Source organism: Daphnia pulicaria, chromosome 11 (assembly GCF_021234035.1).
Source record: "Daphnia pulicaria isolate SC F1-1A chromosome 11, SC_F0-13Bv2, whole genome shotgun sequence".
Taxonomy (NCBI): Eukaryota; Metazoa; Arthropoda; class Branchiopoda; order Diplostraca; family Daphniidae; genus Daphnia; species Daphnia pulicaria.
In genome coordinates this window covers 2,596,152-2,616,306 of record NC_060923.1, presented here as the reverse complement: position 1 = coordinate 2,616,306, position 20,155 = coordinate 2,596,152, and the positions used below count along the sequence as shown (strand labels likewise).

Sequence of the window (20,155 nt, the reverse complement as noted above, 5' to 3'; positions counted from 1 at the left end):
TGTTTAGTTTTTATTTTAGGGATATTTAAAAAAAAATGTGAATGTTCTTTGGATGAAAAGTAAAATTCTGACCTCATTCGCATTGAAGGCACACTCAAAGTCTACAAAAATCAACGATCAATTCCGTATGTCCTTGAATGTTCCCATGTGGCCATGAGGCATATCTTCTCAATTTACCCGAAACTCGAGCCAAACCATGGTCAAACATGGTGGCATACTGGCCAAACCAAATAAAAACGGAAAAACCGTCAAACGTTGTAAAACGTTTTCAGGGACGAAGACCTTAGGTTGTAAATATGTATGGCTACTTGGCTAGAGCTCGGAAAATTTTGGCGGGTGCCTCAGGCTAACATATGTATTTTATCTCGAGCCAATCCACAACTTGCTTTCAGCGTCGTCTGAATTTCGACGCTTCGGCAGGACGGCAGCTTCGCGTGTTCACAGATCACAGTCGAGAGCAGATCAAACGAGTAAAGTCGTCTTTAGTGTTAGTCTACAGGCAACGTTACTAATATTTCTGTCTAATTGAGTAACTGTGTGTGTAAGTTTTTACAGTCAACTTAATCTGCAGCAATTTTTCATTGTTCAGGTATGCATTTTATTCAATAATATGACAGCATAAAACCGATTTTACATAAACATTATTGGATTTTAGTTGACCAGCTTATTTCCAAATCAACTAAGTGAAGATAAAGTTCAGTCATGGTTGGAAGAAGAAGAGGTAATGCTGTCAAAGAAGTTTCAAAAACAACAACCAAGGTATTTGGTACAAAAAGTACTGCGGCAGAAAAATATGTGGTTGAAAAAGTGGTGGATAAAAGGTTTGTACATATTGTGTTGAATTGTAAGCCAAATTTAACTTCTCATTATAAATAGGAAAACAAAAGGTACTACCCAGTATCTTTTGAAGTGGAAAGGGTATGATGACAGTGATAATACTTGGGAAGAAGAAGAAAACATGAATTGTCCCGAATTAGTTGCTGAATTTGAAAATCAACCAAAAAAGAAGAAGAAGATGGATAAAGAAGAAGAATATTCTGTTGAGAAAGTGATGGATCGAAGGTATGTAGTTTTGGCAAATTTGCATTCATTGTTTGTTGTTACAATAATTAATTGAATGCTGTTCATAAAAATCTAGAGTGCAGAAAGGTAAAGTTCAGTACCTGCTAAAATGGAAAGGCTATGGCCATAATGACAATACTTGGGAAAATGAAGAAGACATGGATTGTCCTGGCTTGATTGCAGCATTTGAAAATCAGACATCAAAAGATGCTGAAAATGAGTTCTCAGTTGAAAAAATTATGGATAAAAGGTTTGTAGATATTCAACAAGTAGCCTCCTAAATTAACAAACCTTACTACTAGTGTAAACAAAACCATTCATATTTATAGAGTCAGAAAAGGCAAAGTGGAGTATCTTCTGAAATGGAAAGGCTATGCTCATAGTGAAAATACCTGGGAAAGTGAGGAAAACATGGGTTGCCCTGATTTGATGGCAGAATTTGAAAATAAGAAGAAAAAGGAAGGAAAAGCCTGAATTTGGTCCGGCTGCTACAATTTTTACACAAATAAATATGATAACTATTCGGTTTGATGTGGTTAGGGCATAAGGAAGACAGCAGAGGTATCCAAAATATTTCTTTGTGTTATAACCTCATGCCTTAATTTATAACTTGAAATTGTTTTTATTTTTGATCATTATCATCCATCTCTGTTCTTTGTTCATCGACTTACATTAATGTAATGCGGTTGTCATGCCTCATGTGTTCCTTAAGAAAAAAACCAAGTTTCATTTCTTTTCTTGAATTATCCTTGCATACCCAGAAATACAAGGCCTGTGTTTATAAATTTTTACGACATTGGTGCAACATTCGTTGCTTTACGCCAACGGAGTACGGACGTCTCCTCGATTTTTGGATGTATTCTGTTCTCTTCTTCTAATCAGTATTCGGTGTTGGTTATCGATTTATCGTGTACTAGGAGTTTGTTCATTTCTGTAGGCATCGACAAAAGATCTCTCGCAGCTTGCTATATCTGTAAGGTAAAGTTTGTCTCGTTAGTCGTTTCCAAGCGCCATTTTAAAGTTATAGAGGAAGCGTGATGACGCCACCAGCAAACCAGCTGGTTTGTGAACGCACTCATGGCTCATGCGGCTGCCGCCATGTTTAGATCGTTCAGTTGTTTCCAAGGTTGTTTTCTACAGAGATCTCTGTTTCCCTACGTGTAATTCTTATGGGACAAAGGGGTTTCTAAAAAAAAAAATCGATGTTACGAAAATAATTATCAGCCAATTTCCTTCAATAATTAGTTAGAAGGTCAGTGAATGAGCTTTATCCTCTTGGTTTCCAAGAGGGTCCTGGGGGGGGGGGGTGTGTTATTAGGACCGGTTTTTCGGACAATTTGCGGGTTTTGTACAAATTGTCTCTTTGATCCTGTCTGTGGTGGGTAGATGAAGTCAGGCTTGATGAGACGGACAAGTTGACACTAAAATAATCCCGACCCGTTCAGCGGATCGTGAGCGCTTTCGATTAAACCGCTTTTTTCGTTTTTGCGGTTCGGATTGGGGGAAGGGGTCGATTTTTTGGCGGGGGGTGGGTAGGAAAGGGAAGGGGGTCGGTTTTTTCGGATGGTGGGTAGAAAGGGGCTCTTTTGGCGGGGGGTTGGTTGGGAAGGGGGTCGGTTTATTTTGGGAGGGGATGGGTGAAGATGGGAAGAAGAGGGCGTTTGAAAAAAGGGACCCATATTTCCTCTTCTTCCCATTCTCCCCTCTTCTCCCTAAACTAACTCCCTGAACACTTAAACAGGGGTTTGCTCTCTTATTAAAAAAGTGTCGGCAATGGACAAGCTCTTTAAATGAGTACCATTTTTCCATAACTCTGCTAAGATTTTTGAGTATTTCTTGGGGTGCGTTGCACTATGACGGAATCGCAGTAGTAAAAAGGCGCTTAAGTATCGTACTATAGTAATTTGTATCACTAGTAAAATTAAAAATGGCTACAGTGTATAACTAGTAAAACGTATCTAAAATAATACCGTTCGGTAGAAAATCAAAATTTTCTAAATAATTTATTTATTTCATACCAACAAATGGTCAATAGTAAATTGTTTCATAATTATTTTTCAAAATTTCGTGTGAAAAGGGAAAGTGATACAGTAGTATTTTTTAATATAACGACAACGTCTCGTTAGTAACAGGCATCAACAGTAACACCCCCTATGATCCAGTATGATATTCACGGCTTCGCCGTGATGATCCCGAATGTAAATTTCACGGCTTCGCCATGGATGATACCGAATTTAATTTCACGGCTTCGCCGTGGATGATACCGAATTTAATTTCACGGCTTCGCCGTGGATAATAATAAAATTATGTTCACGGCTTCGCCGTGATTGATAATAACTTGACGTTCACGGCTTCGCCGTGGATGATAATAATATGATGTTCACGGCTTCGCCGTGATTGTGATTCGGGAGTTACCAATTTTATAACCTAACCAAACCTAACCTAACCTAACCAAACCTAACCTAACCTAACCTAACCTAACCTAACCTAACCTAACCTAACCTAACCTAACCTAACCTAACCTAACCTGATGTTACTTGTGTTACTTGTGAACAGAAATACTAGCGAGACAATTTATCAATGCAACGAAGTTCTTATGATACAAGAACCACAAGAACTTCGTTCTTATGAAACATTTTACTTAAAGAACTAGTTATTAATGGGTATAGTTTAGAGTTACTACATCATCAAATTATCAGTGATATTTTTTATTTATGAAACACTTTACTTTCAACACTGTATATTTATGAGCAAAAAAAAAAAAGCTGTTATTTATGGCCACCTTTACTAGTGCGATTCCGCCACTGTGAGATGCACCCATTTCTTGCTCTAGAAGTGATGATTTACGGTTTGAAAACCACAGCTCATTTTTTGTATTTGTTAAAACCCCATGTATTTTATCAATCGTTTTGTTGCTTTTTTACTTAAAACTGTAGTAGTAATCTTTCAGCCCATTCTAGTAACTGTCAAGGTAAGAATATAATAAAACCATACAGAACCTTGTTTTCAGATTATAGTAATCAGATTATTAGACGATTTCTTCAAGTAACATTGTGAATATTTAGTTCCACTCAGACATTCAAGAAAGAAAGATAGTAGTTTTGTATTCAACATGATTTTAAAATTCAAAACTTGCATTTATTGTCTTAGTTGGAAAGACGAGTAACCTGTGCCCCGGTCAAATCCGGGGAACTTTGGTCGAGCGTAAAGTTGGACTCTTTTTCTATTCGCTTTTCTGTAGCTTAATCATCTGCCCTTTATAGATTTTATCGTGAAAAATCTGACCAGTACCTTACTTGAAGATTGCGTCATCACGGCGATGCTATAGACATCTGGTGGTGATGCTGGTTGATGCGTCATAAAAGATTGCTTCATCACGGCGATGCTATAGACATCTGGTGGTGATTTGCGACTGACCAATCACAGCGATCGCATTGCGACATGAATAAGCTCCTTCCCCAAATGTCCGTGACAGACACAGGCTCCTCCCCCAAAATGTTCGTGACAGGCACAGGCTCCTCCCCAAAAAGCTTTTGGGGGAGGAGCCTGTGTTGACACATTGTTGACACAGACACAGGCTCCTCCCCCAAAAGCTTGTTCTTTTATTATATATGGATTACCGCTAGATGCGTTGTTGCGTCATGCGTGGAAAAAGCTTCTGCTGGATACCTGCAGGCTGCAGTTGCACTATCTCTATCTCAGAACAATATAAACAAGAAAAGCAAGAAGAATTAACTACAGTACCTGGAGATGAATCAGTTAGCCCTGCCGAGATAATTTCGAAAACGAATTGCTAATAATGTGAGTGTTGTGATGAGTGAAGAACAGTTTTCAGCCGCGAGTGAAGTCGTGCCGATATCTACACCATCCCCAATTCACCAAAAGAAAATGTTGTGTCATTTGTCAAATCCGTTTCTGGCAATCCAACAAAGAGCAAGAACAAGAAAAGGTAAAGTCTTTCACTAGAGTCAAAGCGAAGTCAACTAGTCCTAATGTGGGGAACATGGCAATTTTAAGCATCACAGTTAAATTATTCAAATCCTTCTTCGATAGTTTGATTTTTGATGTCACTGAAGTCTCGAAACCTGTAGTATTAATATGATATGAAATATTAATTATCTTCCTTGAGGAGACACTGGTCAGTAGATTTCACAAGTGTCTTGGTAGATAATGCTGTTGACCTTGGGAAACCTATAGTGAAGATATCGTGGTTAGTGCTAATTGTGAAAACAAGTTGTTTTGTGCTAGACTAGAGTTTATGTTGGATTGTTGGCTGCATTGGGATGACCTCGTAGGTTAAATGATACATCCAAGATCCAACCTCTTTGTTGTTGAACCACTAGCCCCTCAGTCTCACCGACAATCAATAATGCAATAACTATGCCCATTAAACATCGCTGCCTTCAAGTTGGTGACGTAGTGGCTTGTCATCATTGTTTGAAAATCACGTGTTTTTATTTTGTTTTATTTCCTCTTAATTTATGGTCTTGAGTTAATTATAGGATTCTGTTAGTTCAACCTGTACGAGCACAAATTCTAAATCGATTTTCCGGGAAAATGTTTCGTTAATTAAAAGATTAAGTATTTCCGAAAGGAGACTGAGAAAACGACCCAAATAAATGGTGATTATTTAAAAAGCTAATTGCTTGGAATTTTCATATGGAGGCGAGATTAGAGTTTGTTACTATTGCTCAATCAACAATTAAACAAATAGTAGGAGATTAAAAAACCATTTTCTGAATTGATCTGTATATTTGGCTAAAATTATCGACAAGTATAATTTCCTATTAATTTGGTTGAAGGTCACGAGAAACATTACGTAAAACTGTCAATGCAGTGTTGTATAGGTTGTGTGAGAACGACACGTCACACGTGTTACATCATTATCAAGCAGGTACAATAGCCGCAAGGCTCAGCCATTTGGTATTCATATTGATTTTTGGTTTTTGTAGACCCATCCCCAGCAACGTCAACCTAAAGAAGGAAATGCCAGTTTGCATTTCAATCGAAGGTCACTGAGATCATTACCTAAAACGTTTCATGCAGTGGTGAAGAGGTTGGGTGAGAACGACACGTGTTGCAGCATTATCAAGTAGGTACAAAAGCCGCAAGGCTTTAAAGGTGGGTCAGGGTGAGAAAAATTCGTATAAAAGGAGAGATAAAAGGCTTTTGGAATCAGTCGAGTGAGCATCTCCGACACGGCAACAACTGCAGCGCACTACTTGTCACCAACTGTATTCTTCATCGTAATATCAGTTCGCAATCATGGGTATGTATTATGTTTTTTAAATGAAGTTTTGTATCAGTTTCTTTTTGTTTTTCTGTTTGTTGGTATCCAGTAATTGTTGAATAATAATGTTGAAATTATTTTCTGTGTAGTAAACTATGGCGTCGTGTTGCTGATTGGTGTCGTATCGTTGATGGCTGGGTCGACCACTGGTTTACCGACGTCTCCTGGGTATGGCGGATACAAAAGCCCAACTTAGCTGCTCCAGCTTCCTACACCGAGTCGCCCAAGTACTACACCACCAAGGCTCCAGAGTATTACACCACAACTTATGCTTCCCCGAGCTACTACACCGAAGCCCCGAAGTATTCCTTTGCCCCGAGCTACATCACCGAAGAGCCCGAGTACTACACTAAGGCTCCGGAGTACTACACGACTACGTATGCTGCACCAGCTTACTACACCGAGGCTCCCAAGTATTACTCAGCTCCCCGACACTACACCCAGGCTCCAACTTATTACACCACCAAAGAGGCTGACTACACCGAGCCGCTTAAGTACTACTCCACCAAGGCTCCAGAGTATTACACCACAACTTATGCTTCCCCGAGCTACTACACCGAAGCCCCGAAGTATTACTCTGCCCCGAGCTACACAACTGAGGCGGTCAAGTATTACGCAGCCCCGACTTACTACACAGCGGCTGCTCCTTCGTACTACGTTGAACCGAAATACTACACCGAGGCTCCAGTTTACTACACCACAACCTACGGTACACCTAGCTACTACACCACAACCTACGCTCCAGCAAGTTACTATACCGAGGCTACCAAGTACTGCACCGAAAAGGCCGGATATTACACAACCATGTACGCTGCCCCAGTTTACTACACCGAGGAACCCCAGTATTATTCTGCTCCAAGCTACTATCAAACAGAGGCTCCTGTTTACTACACCAAGTCCCCCGAGTATTACACTGCAACCTACGCTGCCCCCAGCTACTACACTGAAGCTCCCAAGTACTACGCTACCAAGGCACCTGAGTATTAAACCACTACTCACGCTGCTCCAAATTACTACACTGAAGTTCCGAAGTATTACTCTTCGCCGAGTTACTACACTACCAAAGCACCTGAATATTACACCACAACCTACGCTTCTCCAGATTAGGCTACTACAGGGAAGCTCCTAAATACTAGAGCCTATCTAATTTTGTCAATTATCTTAAATTTTGTCGGTCATATCTTAATAGCTACTAGTCAATTATTGATTGTTAATCTATAATGAGAAAATAAATGTTTTAGTGCGGGTAATCATCTTGTACGACTTGTCTTGCCACCTAAAATCCTTCTGACATTACGACGTCTTCTGATTTTTGTTGGATCTTTCTTATTTCGCAAGTTAGATGACTATTGCTCTAGTCGCTCTGCATTCGGACATACTCTTGTTTTTGAACTAACTTCATTTCCAGGGTAAGTTACGGGAGAAACGTACTGTTTATGTTGACTAAACTTTTTTAAGTTAACAGCAGAAGTTTAGTATTGTTAACTTTAAGTTTAATGTAACATATGTCCATGGCAAATAATGTTTGATTTCTCATAGAAGTTGAATGAAAAAGTCTGGTATTAAAGGACAAATCACTTATCTATTTATTTTTTATATATAAAACTTGTTGTAAAAGTTGTATTTATAATTTTATACCAGCATTAAAATCGATTGAATGCAAATTTTTAAGAATTGTTTTCAAATTGGCCATTACTCCCAGCACTATGTAGGAACAGTATCTAGAACATGTAGAAAGTTGTATGGCGGTAGATGATTGCAGTTTCTTGAATATGCAGCGAGCACAGACTAATGAATTTCCATAAATGTAAATTGCTATAATTTGACAACTTAGAAGAGCAATCAATCAAGACAGGGGGTGACACTGCCCTGCCTGTGCCCAGAGAGATTACCTGGCCAGTGAAGAACAGAGAAGTACGAGGCCAGTTTTACTGGGGAGATATAGTCATAGTAGGATTGTTGGTTTCCAAACAACTATAACAGTGACAAAGAGGGATTAACCTGAAAGGAGAGTAAGTTTCTATATAATTTTCAAACCATATTGTAGTGACAGAAAGAAATACCTCAAATTTATCAACCTTACATTGCCCTAAATTAGAACAAAGTGTTGGTCACCATAAAATCTTGAGTAGCAGCATTTTCTTGCTGTTGTTTGCAAAACTGATAGCAACAAAGAATGGGATCTTGCGAAGACATCAATATCTTGAAAATTTACAACTCGATAGGGAAAAGTTAATGTGAATAACATTATTGCCTTAAAGAGCACAGTAAATAAAAATAATTTTGGTAAAATAAGGGAGTCCCTAATTTGCGCGAAGCGCGCCTGCGCGCGCGCGCACTCTAATTTGCGCGCAATAACGTGCGCGCCTTACACACGAATGTGCGCGCTTTTCAAAATTGCGCGCGCAAAAAATTTCTTATACTCTGCTCGTGTATGAACCTCTCTGAAAATATACACACACAGAACACTGATGAGAATTTTATTTTCTTACGACATTCTTTCGCGTGCACATATTAGGCTGAACAACCTGTTAGTAACGTTATGTTAGGGCCTCCAACCTCACTCCTACTTTGCCCAAAAAAAACGAAAAGTTGGTTGCCATCAAATGGGCAATTTGTCTTTCCACCTTTCTGTCGAAAATGATAGCCGTCTGCCCTCCAATCTGAACCATTTACATGCAAATTGTAATACTTATCCCACTTTTTCAGAAATTAAATTAAAAATCAGAATTTACCTTCTTTTTTTTATTCATCCTTCGCTTCGTACAAATAAACGAAGTCTCCCTTGGCCTTCACAACTGGTTCACTCAAAAGTGCAAGTGTAGAAATTAATTTAAAGAATTTGTAATTTTCGGACTTTCGCCCGCAATTACGAGTCATCCTGATCAGAAGAAAGCATTTTGAAACTGACTTAGAGTCAAGTCTTTTTTTCCAGTAGCCGTAGCCGTAGGCTTTGCAGTTGTGCAGCAATATTTGCTGTAAGCCTTGAGGTTTTCAGAATCAAGGGAGGGACGGGTAACCAAAAATCAGAATCAAGGGACGGGTAACCAAAATTTTGCGCTGTTACACTTTCCCACGATTCGAATCTATCCGTTGCTGTTCAGAGTTCTGACCAGCAGATTATGTCTCATCAGTATCATCTTATGTTATCATTAGTCTATGCTATATCCATATAGTTTAAACAGATCAATTTAAAATAAATCATGTGTGTGTGTGTGAATTTTGAAGGCCCATAGCCTACTACACGAGCAGTTTAAAAGAAATAAAAAGTATACATTATATGCGTTAATTTATTGAAACTATCATTACACTAACACAATAGATACACAATATACCGTAATCTATGCTTTTTATAACAACTCCCAGTAACGAGAAAAAAAAAATATTGAAAATTTTGTGCGCGCGCAATTTTGAAAAGCGCGCACATTAGTGTGTAAGGCGCGCACGTTATTGCGCGCAAATTAGAGTGCGCGCGCGCGCAGGCGCGCTTCGCGCAAATTAGGGACTCCCGTAAAATAACTACCTGTCAACACAAAATTATTTTGCTTCAGAAGGCATTAGGTTGTGGGCATGCATTATTGGATTAGACCATTTCATTTCTATTGTCACGAGCACCTAGTTAGCGGTTAGCCAGGTAGGATGAAAACTTCAGCTGAAATTATCTGAAAACATTTAGTCAAGAATGCAGTAAGAATCATTAGCTAAAGATTTTTCATCTTATACTTAAAAACAGTTGATTTGCTATCCGATCTCTGCTGTTAAACTTTTTAAGTAACTTATGAAAGTTACGACGTGTAATGTCATGTTGTCTGTCTGTGACTGACTGACAGTGCAACTAACTTAAGATTCAAAACTCATTACTAGATGTCGCCAGTGTCGCCCATGTTGTTCTTTCATGGTGAAACGAGGCGAAATGAGCGAAACAAATTGTTGTTAATTAATACTTATATTCCTGTGATTTCAAATACTAAATTGAACCTCGTATCATATGTAGGTTTATCTTGACCTATTTTCCTTATTTTTTTTACTGTACCAACTTATTTCTTCAAATTCTAGATGCATACTGTCAGTCATTCCAACAAGTTGACTTAGCGCTCAGTCAATTAACATCCATGAGGCCCAACATGTTGTCAAAAGCCTAAAACTCATGGTTGAAGTCAACATGAAGTGGAATACAAATGTGCCGAGATAAGGTATTTCCCAATTACTGCTACGAGACAATCACAATTCAGATTTTCATATAACAAAGGTATTCTTGCTCATGAACCATGGGATCTTTTCTGAATGTCGCAATTTTGGTGGCATAACCTGCAACAGCATGTTTGTTGTTATGGCTGTTTCTACTTCTATTTAGAAGACAACCCAGCTGAGGGATAGGTAGAGTTTTATTTCTCATAGGTAAATTCATATAAATTTGTAAATAATGTAGAGAATTTCCTTGTGCCATTGCTACTTAGAGTTTCAGAGACATGAAGAGTGTGAAGTGACGTGCCATGTATGTACCAAATCTGCTTGATGAAAGTCAAGTGCCCTACGAAATTCATCACCCTTATGATAAAGGTTAGCAACAATACCATCTATCACTACGCTACTGCAATACTTCATGACACTTTCTTTAGCATCAGGAAATTTATCTCATTATGTGGAGTAATGCTGTTGGTTGCTGTGAATTCCATTTTTACGGTTTTTTCATCATGAACATTTTAGTGTGCTTCTTAGAAAAGGTAAAGATTGATATGCTTTATTCATTTTATATTACAATTAATGTAAAACATTTTTTTCTTTTTTTTTTCTTTTTTTTCTTTTTTTTCTTTTTTTTCTTTTTTTTCTTTTTTTTCTTTTTTTTTTTACAGAGCACGCAGTTTCTTTATGGAATTTCTGTGGTCCTGTCACGGAGATTCTTGTGCCAACGCTGATCTTTGTCCATGACGGAAGAGGGCCTTCCACAAACGTCCATCCCTATCTTCGCGACGCACGCTCATCTAGCTTCACTGCTTCTAAACACAATTTGGTTTACTTCACTGGCGACTTGGCGAGTTTCTGGACCACTTCAGTGATCGCTTCCGTCCGCTGTTACGCACCTGCAGTCACTCACCACGGGATTATGCCCAGGTACCCAACAATTGGCTTATTTTCGTAGGTTATCTACCAATAGTCTAGTTGCGTTAGACTCTGTCTGTAATAGTTTCCAAAATCAGGCCCTTCTTACGCGCCAACGAAGTTTTACTTGGACGTTTCTTTTTTCTAACGCTAGATGGCTTTTGGATAATTTGCAGCTGTCAAAACAGTCAGTTTAAGTTAATTGGTACATCTCTTTTAACATTTGGTGGCAGTTATTTTGTTGAAATATTTAGTGTTAACTGACGATAACTATTCCCTCAACAAAGCTCACTTGTTAGATTTTTTAAAATGTGTTTTTTTTCTACTTCCGGTTTGCTCATTTCAGTCTGTAGTTCAGTAAATATTCATTTGAGGAGAAAAAGAACCACATATTCGTGATCCTCGTAAAATTTGTGGTAAAGCTCATATTATATTTTTTACGTTTTCGTACTTCCGGTTTCGAAAATTTTCCTGAACTATAGTTCAGGAAAATTTTCGAGTTTTTTAGTTTCGAAAATTTTCCTGAACTATAGTTCAGGAAAATTTTCGATTTTGGTCAAATTTTGAATTTCGTTTAAATCACATCTAATCGACCCCAAATTTCATGGAGATCACGAATATGTGATTTAATTTGAACACAGCTCAATGGTTGAGGCGCTGTGGTTACTTCCGGTATACTTCCGGAATTTTTTTTTAGACTAGCAAGTGAGCTTTGTTCTGTTTACAGTTCTCAATATTGCAAGCTTGATTTTAAGTTTAAATAATTGCATTTTTAAATCTTTGAGCTAAAAAACCAGATCGATGTGCCTATATTTATTATGTAACTTTTATTGGCATGTCACTTAATAGAATTGTTTGTCTTGATTCAGGTAATGCAGAGGAGACGTCGAGAAGATGGATTTTCTCATCTTTGACAATCGTCACCGGTCTCCGTCGGATGTTGCCCCTGCTCCTGGTGAGAACGAAACTCGGTGGAATCGCGACCGACACCGAGACTCGTCATCAACGTGGATCATCGTATTGTTGGTATTATTGCGTTTGTGTTAGTTAACCCGTTGGCTGCCACACCTTTGTTCTCCACTGCACGGGCCGCGCTGTTCGGTCTCGTGGTTTAAAAGCTGCGGGGTCGGGGAGTCGCCAAGCCCAAACTTTGCCGCAAGGCAAGCCTGTTAAAAGGCAATGCACCTTAGTCCTCCCCTTGTCAGCACGGACTTGTCAGCAATGGCAAGTCCCACTTGGTCATGGATCCTTCAGACGTGGCACGTAGAGTAGTAGAGAGCAACCTACGGGTTGTATGGCGTGGCAGCCAACGGGTTATCTTAAGTGTGTGTATGTATGTTTGTATGTCACTGTAAAATGTGGTGGAATTGTGGGTGGAGGTGGGTCAATATAACACAATTCTTTTTATATTTTTTTGTTCATTGTCTTTTATTTACACTAAGTAATTTATACCAAGTATTGTTTAGGAATTATCTCAACTTCAAAGTCTTTCATTTATACCAAGATCAGCCACTTCCTTTTTACTGATAAGATTTGAAAATACCAACAGTTACAAGTTTTTTCGTAAATTACCCTTGTAACATCGTCAAAACACAAGAACATGTCCGTATGCAGATCGACTAAGGCAGTAGGAACCTCCAAAATATGAAACAGACGTATCACAGCGCAGGATACTGGCCTTGAAGAAGTCGAACACCAATAGACACCTATCAAAATGAAGACAGGTTTCAAGTTACTACCCAAAGTCTTAGAAAAGAATTACCCTTATTAGAATTTTTATTTTCTCATTTAAGATCAACAATTAATTCCCAGTGACCAATGATCATGAAGACAACCAACCAATTTAAATTTAAAAAAATAGATATTTCGGCTCTAGCTTTTAGGAATCTCCTTGTAGCAAAATCCGGAAGCAGTACTCCGCTCCCTTCGTGGTGTAGTACTCCGCTCCCTTCGTGGTGTAGTACTCCGCTCCCTTCGTGGTGTAGTACTCCGCTCCCTTCGTGGTGTAGTACTCCGCTCCCTTCGTGGTGTAGTACTCCGCTCCCTTCGTGGTGTAGTACTCCGCTCCCTTCGTGGTGTAGTACTCCGCTCCCTTCGTGGTGTAGTACTCCGCTCCCTTCGTGGTGTAGTACTCCGCTCCCTTCGTGGTGTAGTACTCCGCTCCCTTCGTGGTGTAGTACTCCGCTCCCTTCGTGGTGTAGTACTCCGCTCCCTTCGTGGTGTAGTACTCCGCTCCCTTCGTGGTGTAGTACTCCGCTCCCTTCGTGGTGTAGTACTCCGCTCCCTTCGTGGTGTAGTACTCCGCTCCCTTCGTGGTGTAGTACTCCGCTCCCTTCGTGGTGTAGTACTCCGCTCCCTTCGTGGTGTAGTACTCCGCTCCCTTCGTGGTGTAGTACTCCGCTCCCTTCGTGGTGTAGTACTCCGCTCCCTTCGTGGTGTAGTACTCCGCTCCCTTCGTGGTGTAGTACTCCGCTCCCTTCGTGGTGTAGTACTCCGCTCCCTTCGTGGTGTAGTACTCCGCTCCCTTCGTGGTGTAGTACTCCGCTCCCTTCGTGGTGTAGTACTCCGCTCCCTTCGTGGTGTAGTACTCCGCTCCCTTCGTGGTGTAGTACTCCGCTCCCTTCGTGGTGTAGTACTCCGCTCCCTTCGTGGTGTAGTACTCCGCTCCCTTCGTGGTGTAGTACTCCGCTCCCTTCGTGGTGTAGTACTCCGCTCCCTTCGTGGTGTAGTACTCCGCTCCCTTCGTGGTGTAGTACTCCGCTCCCTTCGTGGTGTAGTACTCGGGGCAGAATTATACTTTGAGGCTTCGGTGTAGTAGTTCGGGACATCACGAGTTGTGGTGTAATACTCAGGGGTCTTGGTGGTGTAGTATCCAGTTGTTGCGTATGTTGTTGTTTAGTAAAACCCCGGCGTTGCGATTTCGTATCCGCCATACCCAGAAGACATCGGTACTCCCGTGGTCGCCTCAGCCATCAACACCCAACAGCAGCATAACCCACAGATAACTAGATAGTAAATAAATTTAATGCCGTTAATTCTCAGTTGTAACTAGTAAGTAAACAACTAGAACAAATAGAAAAATATGTAATGATTCACAATTCGTGTAAAAAAAGACAGAATATTTACCTATGTTTCCTAAGATAGAACATCGTAGGTTGAAGTTTAATACTCAGGAGACTTGGTGTTGTAATACTTGGGGTCTTCGGCATAGGAAGAGTTAATGTTGTTTTATAGTAAGTCGGCAGCAGTAAGTCGGTGTAGTATTCTTTTGCTGCCGAAGCTTCTTATCAACCGTGCGCAGGAGACATCGGTACACCAGTGGTCGCTCCAGCCATCAGCGATCCAACACCCAAAAGGAGCACGGCGCCATAGTTAACTTTAAAATAAACAAATTGAAAAATAAATATTTTAACTGAATCAAAAACTAAAAACAGGATAGAATTCATTCACGACTCGAATTTTAAATGAATATTTACCCATGATTGCAAACTGATAATGCGATGAAGAAGGCAGTTGGAGACCAATAGTGCTGCAGTTGTTCCCGTGTCGGAGACGCTAACTCGACTGATCACTGTGGCCTTTTCTCTCTCGCTTTATACGACTTTTTCTCACCCTTACCTCTCAACTCAAGCCTTGTGGGTATTTTACCTTTTTGATAATGATGGAAAACGTCCCGTTCTCACCCAACCTCTACACCACTGCATGAAAATTTTACCAATTTTATGTAATGATCTCCGTGACCTTCGCTTGAAGGACATCAAAACTGGCCTTTCCTCCTGCAGGTTGACGTTGCTGGGGATGGGTCTACTAAAACCAATATAAAAATGAATACCAAATGGTTATGGCTTAAAACTCACTTTATCCAAATTGACATTTAAGTAATTTAACTCGTTTCTTCGGTGAATGAATAAAATCTTCCATTTCGAACCGTTTGAAGGATAGTCGGCTTCTTCGAAAATATTTCACTGCAAACTTATCTATAAAGTTTCAAACACATGATCAATCCATATTTATTTCATGATGTGCACACAGTTGAGCCTTATTTTTTAATTTTTTTTCTTGGTCAATAAGCACGTCGCATGTCAGAAGCAAAAATGACAACATTTGAACAATCTTTGTTCTCAGTCGATGATGAACATGGGAAGAGTTTATAAAAGGTTAGTTTACAAATTTACTTTAATTTCACTCATCAATTGTTTCAATTTTATTTCTTAATAACCACTACAGATAATACTGAAACTCTCATTGGTAGTTCAGTAGTTGTAATACAAATTGTGTAATGTGTTTAAAAGCAAAGGTTGTGAGAATTTAAAACAATTACTTAGAAACCACACTTTTATCCAACTATTTTTTTTTTCTCTCAAAGTGAATTATTTGTTGTAAGAATTTAAAAAAAATCGTGTCATTTATTTCAGGTGTCACTAATCCATACCATATCCTATATGGGCAGTCAAGGCTTCCAAGTGAGGTTGCAGCAAAATCTCCAACTCGATAACCTGAAATTCACAAATACATCTGTAAAAACTACAATACTTTCATTTAAAAGACTTTTTTTTACCTCAAAACACATGTGATTACGGAACATTTGCATTTAAAAACTTTAGTAAAACGGACCAGTTTATCTCACTAAATGTGTTACTAGAACTGCACCGTACAATCTGAACTATTTGAATTTAAAACATGTGATTGTATCCCTCCTTCCTAAATAACAAGACACATCAAGTCATCAAAAATAATAACATCTAGCGAAAACAACCAGATCTGAAAACGCAAAGAAAGACGATTAAAAAAGTAATTCGCATTCATAACTTCGTAAATGTCATAGAATTTGGAATGTATTACTTTCAGTTCACTAACAACACCTCGACCCGCGTGTTCTCGATTCGATCGATCGTCATCGATCCGTCGTTATAAAAAGGAGTTGGTTAGTCGTTCCAAAGGAAGATTTACGTAAAATGTGGACAAACAGAAATTAAGATTTAAGATCAGTAGTGAAAAAGTTACATGAAGCGATCCCAAACGACGCACTTCGAACAGCTTTCACTCGAGGTTAGGCAAATAACTTGGCAACAGCAAAAGTAATAAGTACCCTTTTAAGTTGAAGAGATTTATAAATATCCAGAACGATTTCAGGATCTGACTGCCTACACATCTAGCATTCCCCAACTCCACGCCAGCCGCGGTTTTTCGAATATTACAGAAATACTCCATCACGAGACCTAAATAAAAATAAATTGTTAGTTTCAAAAGTAACAATTCTAACGTTAAATGATCTTACCGAAACACTAAGAAGAATATTTACTTCACTTCACTGTCATGGTCACTGCTGTGATAAAAACTTAGGAAAAAGGAATAATAGATACCCATTTTTGTGACCTTAGCCCAATTGTATTGATTCCGATTACATCATTACAAAAAACTAAAATAGTGAGCTGTTTCACAAGGTCAACAGATTGTGAGGAATTGCCGAGGTAAAGAAAGACATTCATTAGGCAGCGTTCTTCTTCTTTTTGGACTTCTTTGACGGTGAGGCTCCTTCATCATCTTCATCCATTGCTGATTGATCCAGTGTAGTTTCGGCATCTTTATTCTTCTTTTTCTTCTTCTTCTTTTCACTTACGCTGTTGTCTAAACCTACAGATTCGTCAAGTTTAGCATCGCCATTTCCATTCTCATCCCGAGACTTCTTTTTCTTGCCTTCGCCATTTAGTGGAAGTGAAGTGTCCATGGCTTCGACATCTTCTTGAGAGATACTTTTCTTCTTCTTCTTCTTTTTACCTTCTCCATCGGATGGAAGAGTAGTGTCAGTAGCGGCATCCATGGTAATATCAGCTGAGATGCTCTTCTTCTTCTTCTTCTTTTTCTTCTGGGAAGCCTAAACATCCGAACAATGTATGGAATACTGTCTACGCAATGAAAAATTATAAACATACCAAAACAGTTTTGGTAGAGGTTTTAGTAGAGGTATCCAAAATATTTCTTTGTGTTATAACCTCATGCCTTAATTTATAACTTGAAATTGTTTTTATTTTTGATCATTATCATCCATCTCTGTTCTTTGTTCATCGACTTACATTAATGTAATGCGGTTGTCATGCCTCATGTGTTCCTTAAGAAAAAAACCAAGTTTCATTTCTTTTCTTGAATTATCCTTGCATACCCAGAAATACAAGGCCTGTGTTTATAAATTTTTACGACATTGGTGCAACATTCGTTGCTTTACGCCAACGGAGTACGGACGTCTCCTCGATTTTTGGATGTATTCTGTTCTCTTCTTCTAATCAGTATTCGGTGTTGGTTATCGATTTATCGTGTACTAGGAGTTTGTTCATTTCTGTAGGCATCGACAAAAGATCTCTCGCAGCTTGCTATATCTGTAAGGTAAAGTTTGTCTCGTTAGTCGTTTCCAAGCGCCATTTTAAAGTTATAGAGGAAGCGTGATGACGCCACCAGCAAACCAGCTGGTTTGTGAACGCACTCATGGCTCATGCGGCTGCCGCCATGTTTAGATCGTTCAGTTGTTTCCAAGGTTGTTTTCTACAGAGATCTCTGTTTCCCTACGTGTAATTCTTATGGGACAAAGGGGTTTCTAAAAAAAAAAAATCGATGTTACGAAAATAATTATCAGCCAATTTCCTTCAATAATTAGTTAGAAGGTCAGTGAATGAGCTTTATCCTCTTGGTTTCCAAGAGGGTCCTGGGGGGGGGGGGGTGTGTTATTAGGACCGGTTTTTCGGACAATTTGCGGGTTTTGTACAAATTGTCTCTTTGATCCTGTCTGTGGTGGGTAGATGAAGTCAGGCTTGATGAGACGGACAAGTTGACACTAAAATAATCCCGACCCGTTCAGCGGATCGTGAGCGCTTTCGATTAAACCGCTTTTTTCGTTTTTGCGGTTCGGATTGGGGGAAGGGGTCGATTTTTTGGCGGGGGGTGGGTAGGAAAGGGAAGGGGGTCGGTTTTTTCGGATGGTGGGTAGAAAGGGGCTCTTTTGGCGGGGGGTTGGTTGGGAAGGGGGTCGGTTTATTTTGGGAGGGGATGGGTGAAGATGGGAAGAAGAGGGCGTTTGAAAAAAGGGACCCATATTTCCTCTTCTTCCCATTCTCCCCTCTTCTCCCTAAACTAACTCCCTGAACACTTAAACAGGGGTTTGCTCTCTTATTAAAAAAGTGTCGGCAATGGACAAGCTCTTTAAATGAGTACCATTTTTCCATAACTCTGCTAAGATTTTTGAGTATTTCTTGGGGTGCGTTGCACTATGACGGAATCGCAGTAGTAAAAAGGCGCTTAAGTATCGTACTATAGTAATTTGTATCACTAGTAAAATTAAAAATGGCTACAGTGTATAACTAGTAAAACGTATCTAAAATAATACCGTTCGGTAGAAAATCAAAATTTTCTAAATAATTTATTTATTTCATACCAACAAATGGTCAATAGTAAATTGTTTCATAATTATTTTTCAAAATTTCGTGTGAAAAGGGAAAGTGATACAGTAGTATTTTTTAATATAACGACAACGTCTCGTTAGTAACAGGCATCAACAGTAACACCCCCTATGATCCAGTATGATATTCACGGCTTCGCCGTGATGATCCCGAATGTAAATTTCACGGCTTCGCCATGGATGATACCGAATTTAATTTCACGGCTTCGCCGTGGATGATACCGAATTTAATTTCACGGCTTCGCCGTGGATAATAATAAAATTATGTTCACGGCTTCGCCGTGATTGATAATAACTTGACGTTCACGGCTTCGCCGTGGATGATAATAATATGATGTTCACGGCTTCGCCGTGATTGTGATTCGGGAGTTACCAATTTTATAACCTAACCAAACCTAACCTAACCTAACCAAACCTAACCTAACCTAACCTAACCTAACCTAACCTAACCTAACCTAACCTAACCTAACCTGATGTTACTTGTGTTACTTGTGAACAGAAATACTAGCGAGACAATTTATCAATGCAACGAAGTTCTTATGATACAAGAACCACAAGAACTTCGTTCTTATGAAACATTTTACTTAAAGAACTAGTTATTAATGGGTATAGTTTAGAGTTACTACATCATCAAATTATCAGTGATATTTTTTATTTATGAAACACTTTACTTTCAACACTGTATATTTATGAGCAAAAAAAAAAAGCTGTTATTTATGGCCACCTTTACTAGTGCGATTCCGCCACTGTGAGATGCACCCATTTCTTGCTCTAGAAGTGATGATTTACGGTTTGAAAACCACAGCTCATTTTTTGTATTTGTTAAAACCCCATGTATTTTATCAATCGTTTTGTTGCTTTTTTACTTAAAACTGTAGTAGTAATCTTTCAGCCCATTCTAGTAACTGTCAAGGTAAGAATATAATAAAACCATACAGAACCTTGTTTTCAGATTATAGTAATCAGATTATTAGACGATTTCTTCAAGTAACATTGTGAATATTTAGTTCCACTCAGACATTCAAGAAAGAAAGATAGTAGTTTTGTATTCAACATGATTTTAAAATTCAAAACTTGCATTTATTGTCTTAGTTGGAAAGACGAGTAACCTGTGCCCCGGTCAAATCCGGGGAACTTTGGTCGAGCGTAAAGTTGGACTCTTTTTCTATTCGCTTTTCTGTAGCTTAATCATCTGCCCTTTATAGATTTTATCGTGAAAAATCTGACCAGTACCTTACTTGAAGATTGCGTCATCA

At 39.1% G+C, this 20,155-nt stretch overlaps 2 protein-coding genes and 2 long non-coding RNA genes across 6 annotated transcripts; 1 reads left to right on the top strand and 3 right to left on the bottom strand.

The window, feature by feature from the left end:
- The first annotated feature begins 415 nt into the window (after positions 1–415).
- LOC124315603 (chromobox protein homolog 1-like) lies at positions 416–17,646 on the top strand. Of its 2 annotated transcripts, XR_006911510.1 has the most exons (6): positions 416–589; positions 656–821; positions 877–1,062; positions 1,139–1,312; positions 1,392–1,623; positions 17,417–17,646. XR_006911510.1 is itself a non-coding variant. In XM_046781387.1 (5 exons), exons 2-5 carry the CDS (start codon positions 703–705, stop codon positions 1,534–1,536), a joined length of 624 nt encoding a protein of 207 aa, XP_046637343.1. In that variant the 5' UTR covers positions 416–589; positions 656–702; the 3' UTR covers positions 1,537–1,853. The 2 variants fall into 2 exon arrangements, 1 of the variants encoding a protein (XP_046637343.1); XM_046781387.1 differs by lacking the exon at positions 17,417–17,646 and having other exon boundaries at positions 1,392–1,853.
- LOC124315736 lies at positions 7,962–10,336 on the bottom strand. 2 transcript variants are annotated; one of them, XR_006911620.1, is made up of 5 exons: positions 10,076–10,336; positions 9,876–10,014; positions 8,416–8,569; positions 8,245–8,353; positions 7,962–8,073 (listed from the first exon to the last, which is right to left on the bottom strand). It is a non-coding gene; the product is annotated as an uncharacterized LOC124315736 (long non-coding RNA). The 2 variants fall into 2 exon arrangements; XR_006911619.1 differs by having other exon boundaries at positions 7,962–8,353.
- On the bottom strand, positions 14,239–15,166 carry LOC124315710. Its single transcript, XR_006911584.1, has 4 exons — positions 14,929–15,166; positions 14,579–14,828; positions 14,301–14,457; positions 14,239–14,248 (listed from the first exon to the last, which is right to left on the bottom strand). It is a non-coding gene; the product is annotated as an uncharacterized LOC124315710 (long non-coding RNA).
- Positions 16,819–17,555, bottom strand: LOC124316030 (transcriptional regulator ATRX homolog). Its single transcript, XM_046781768.1, has 4 exons — positions 17,527–17,555; positions 17,386–17,452; positions 17,150–17,327; positions 16,819–17,086 (listed from the first exon to the last, which is right to left on the bottom strand). The coding sequence occupies exons 1-4, from the start codon at positions 17,553–17,555 to the stop codon at positions 16,941–16,943; spliced, it is 420 nt and encodes a 139-aa protein (XP_046637724.1). The 3' UTR covers positions 16,819–16,940.
- Positions 17,647–20,155: the final 2,509 nt, after the last annotated feature.

Bases quoted from the DNA above. Each gene is read 5' to 3' on its own strand.
- LOC124315603 (XM_046781387.1), top strand. From the start codon at position 703: ATGGTTGGAAGAAGAAGAGGTAATGCTGTCAAAGAAGTTTCAAAAACA. The intron at 822-876 runs GTTTGTACATAT...CATTATAAATAG, and splicing joins GAAAAAGTGGTGGATAAAAG to GAAAACAAAAGGTACTACCC. The intron at 1,313-1,391 runs GTTTGTAGATAT...TCATATTTATAG, and splicing joins GAAAAAATTATGGATAAAAG to AGTCAGAAAAGGCAAAGTGG.
- LOC124316030 (XM_046781768.1), bottom strand. From the start codon at position 17,555: ATGAGGCATGACAACCGCATTACATTAAT. The intron at 17,453-17,526 runs GTAAGTCGATGA...TTATAAATTAAG, and splicing joins GACAACCGCATTACATTAAT to GCATGAGGTTATAACACAAA. The intron at 17,087-17,149 runs GCAAGAAAAAGA...ACGAATCTGTAG, and splicing joins ACTTCCACTAAATGGCGAAG to GTTTAGACAACAGCGTAAGT.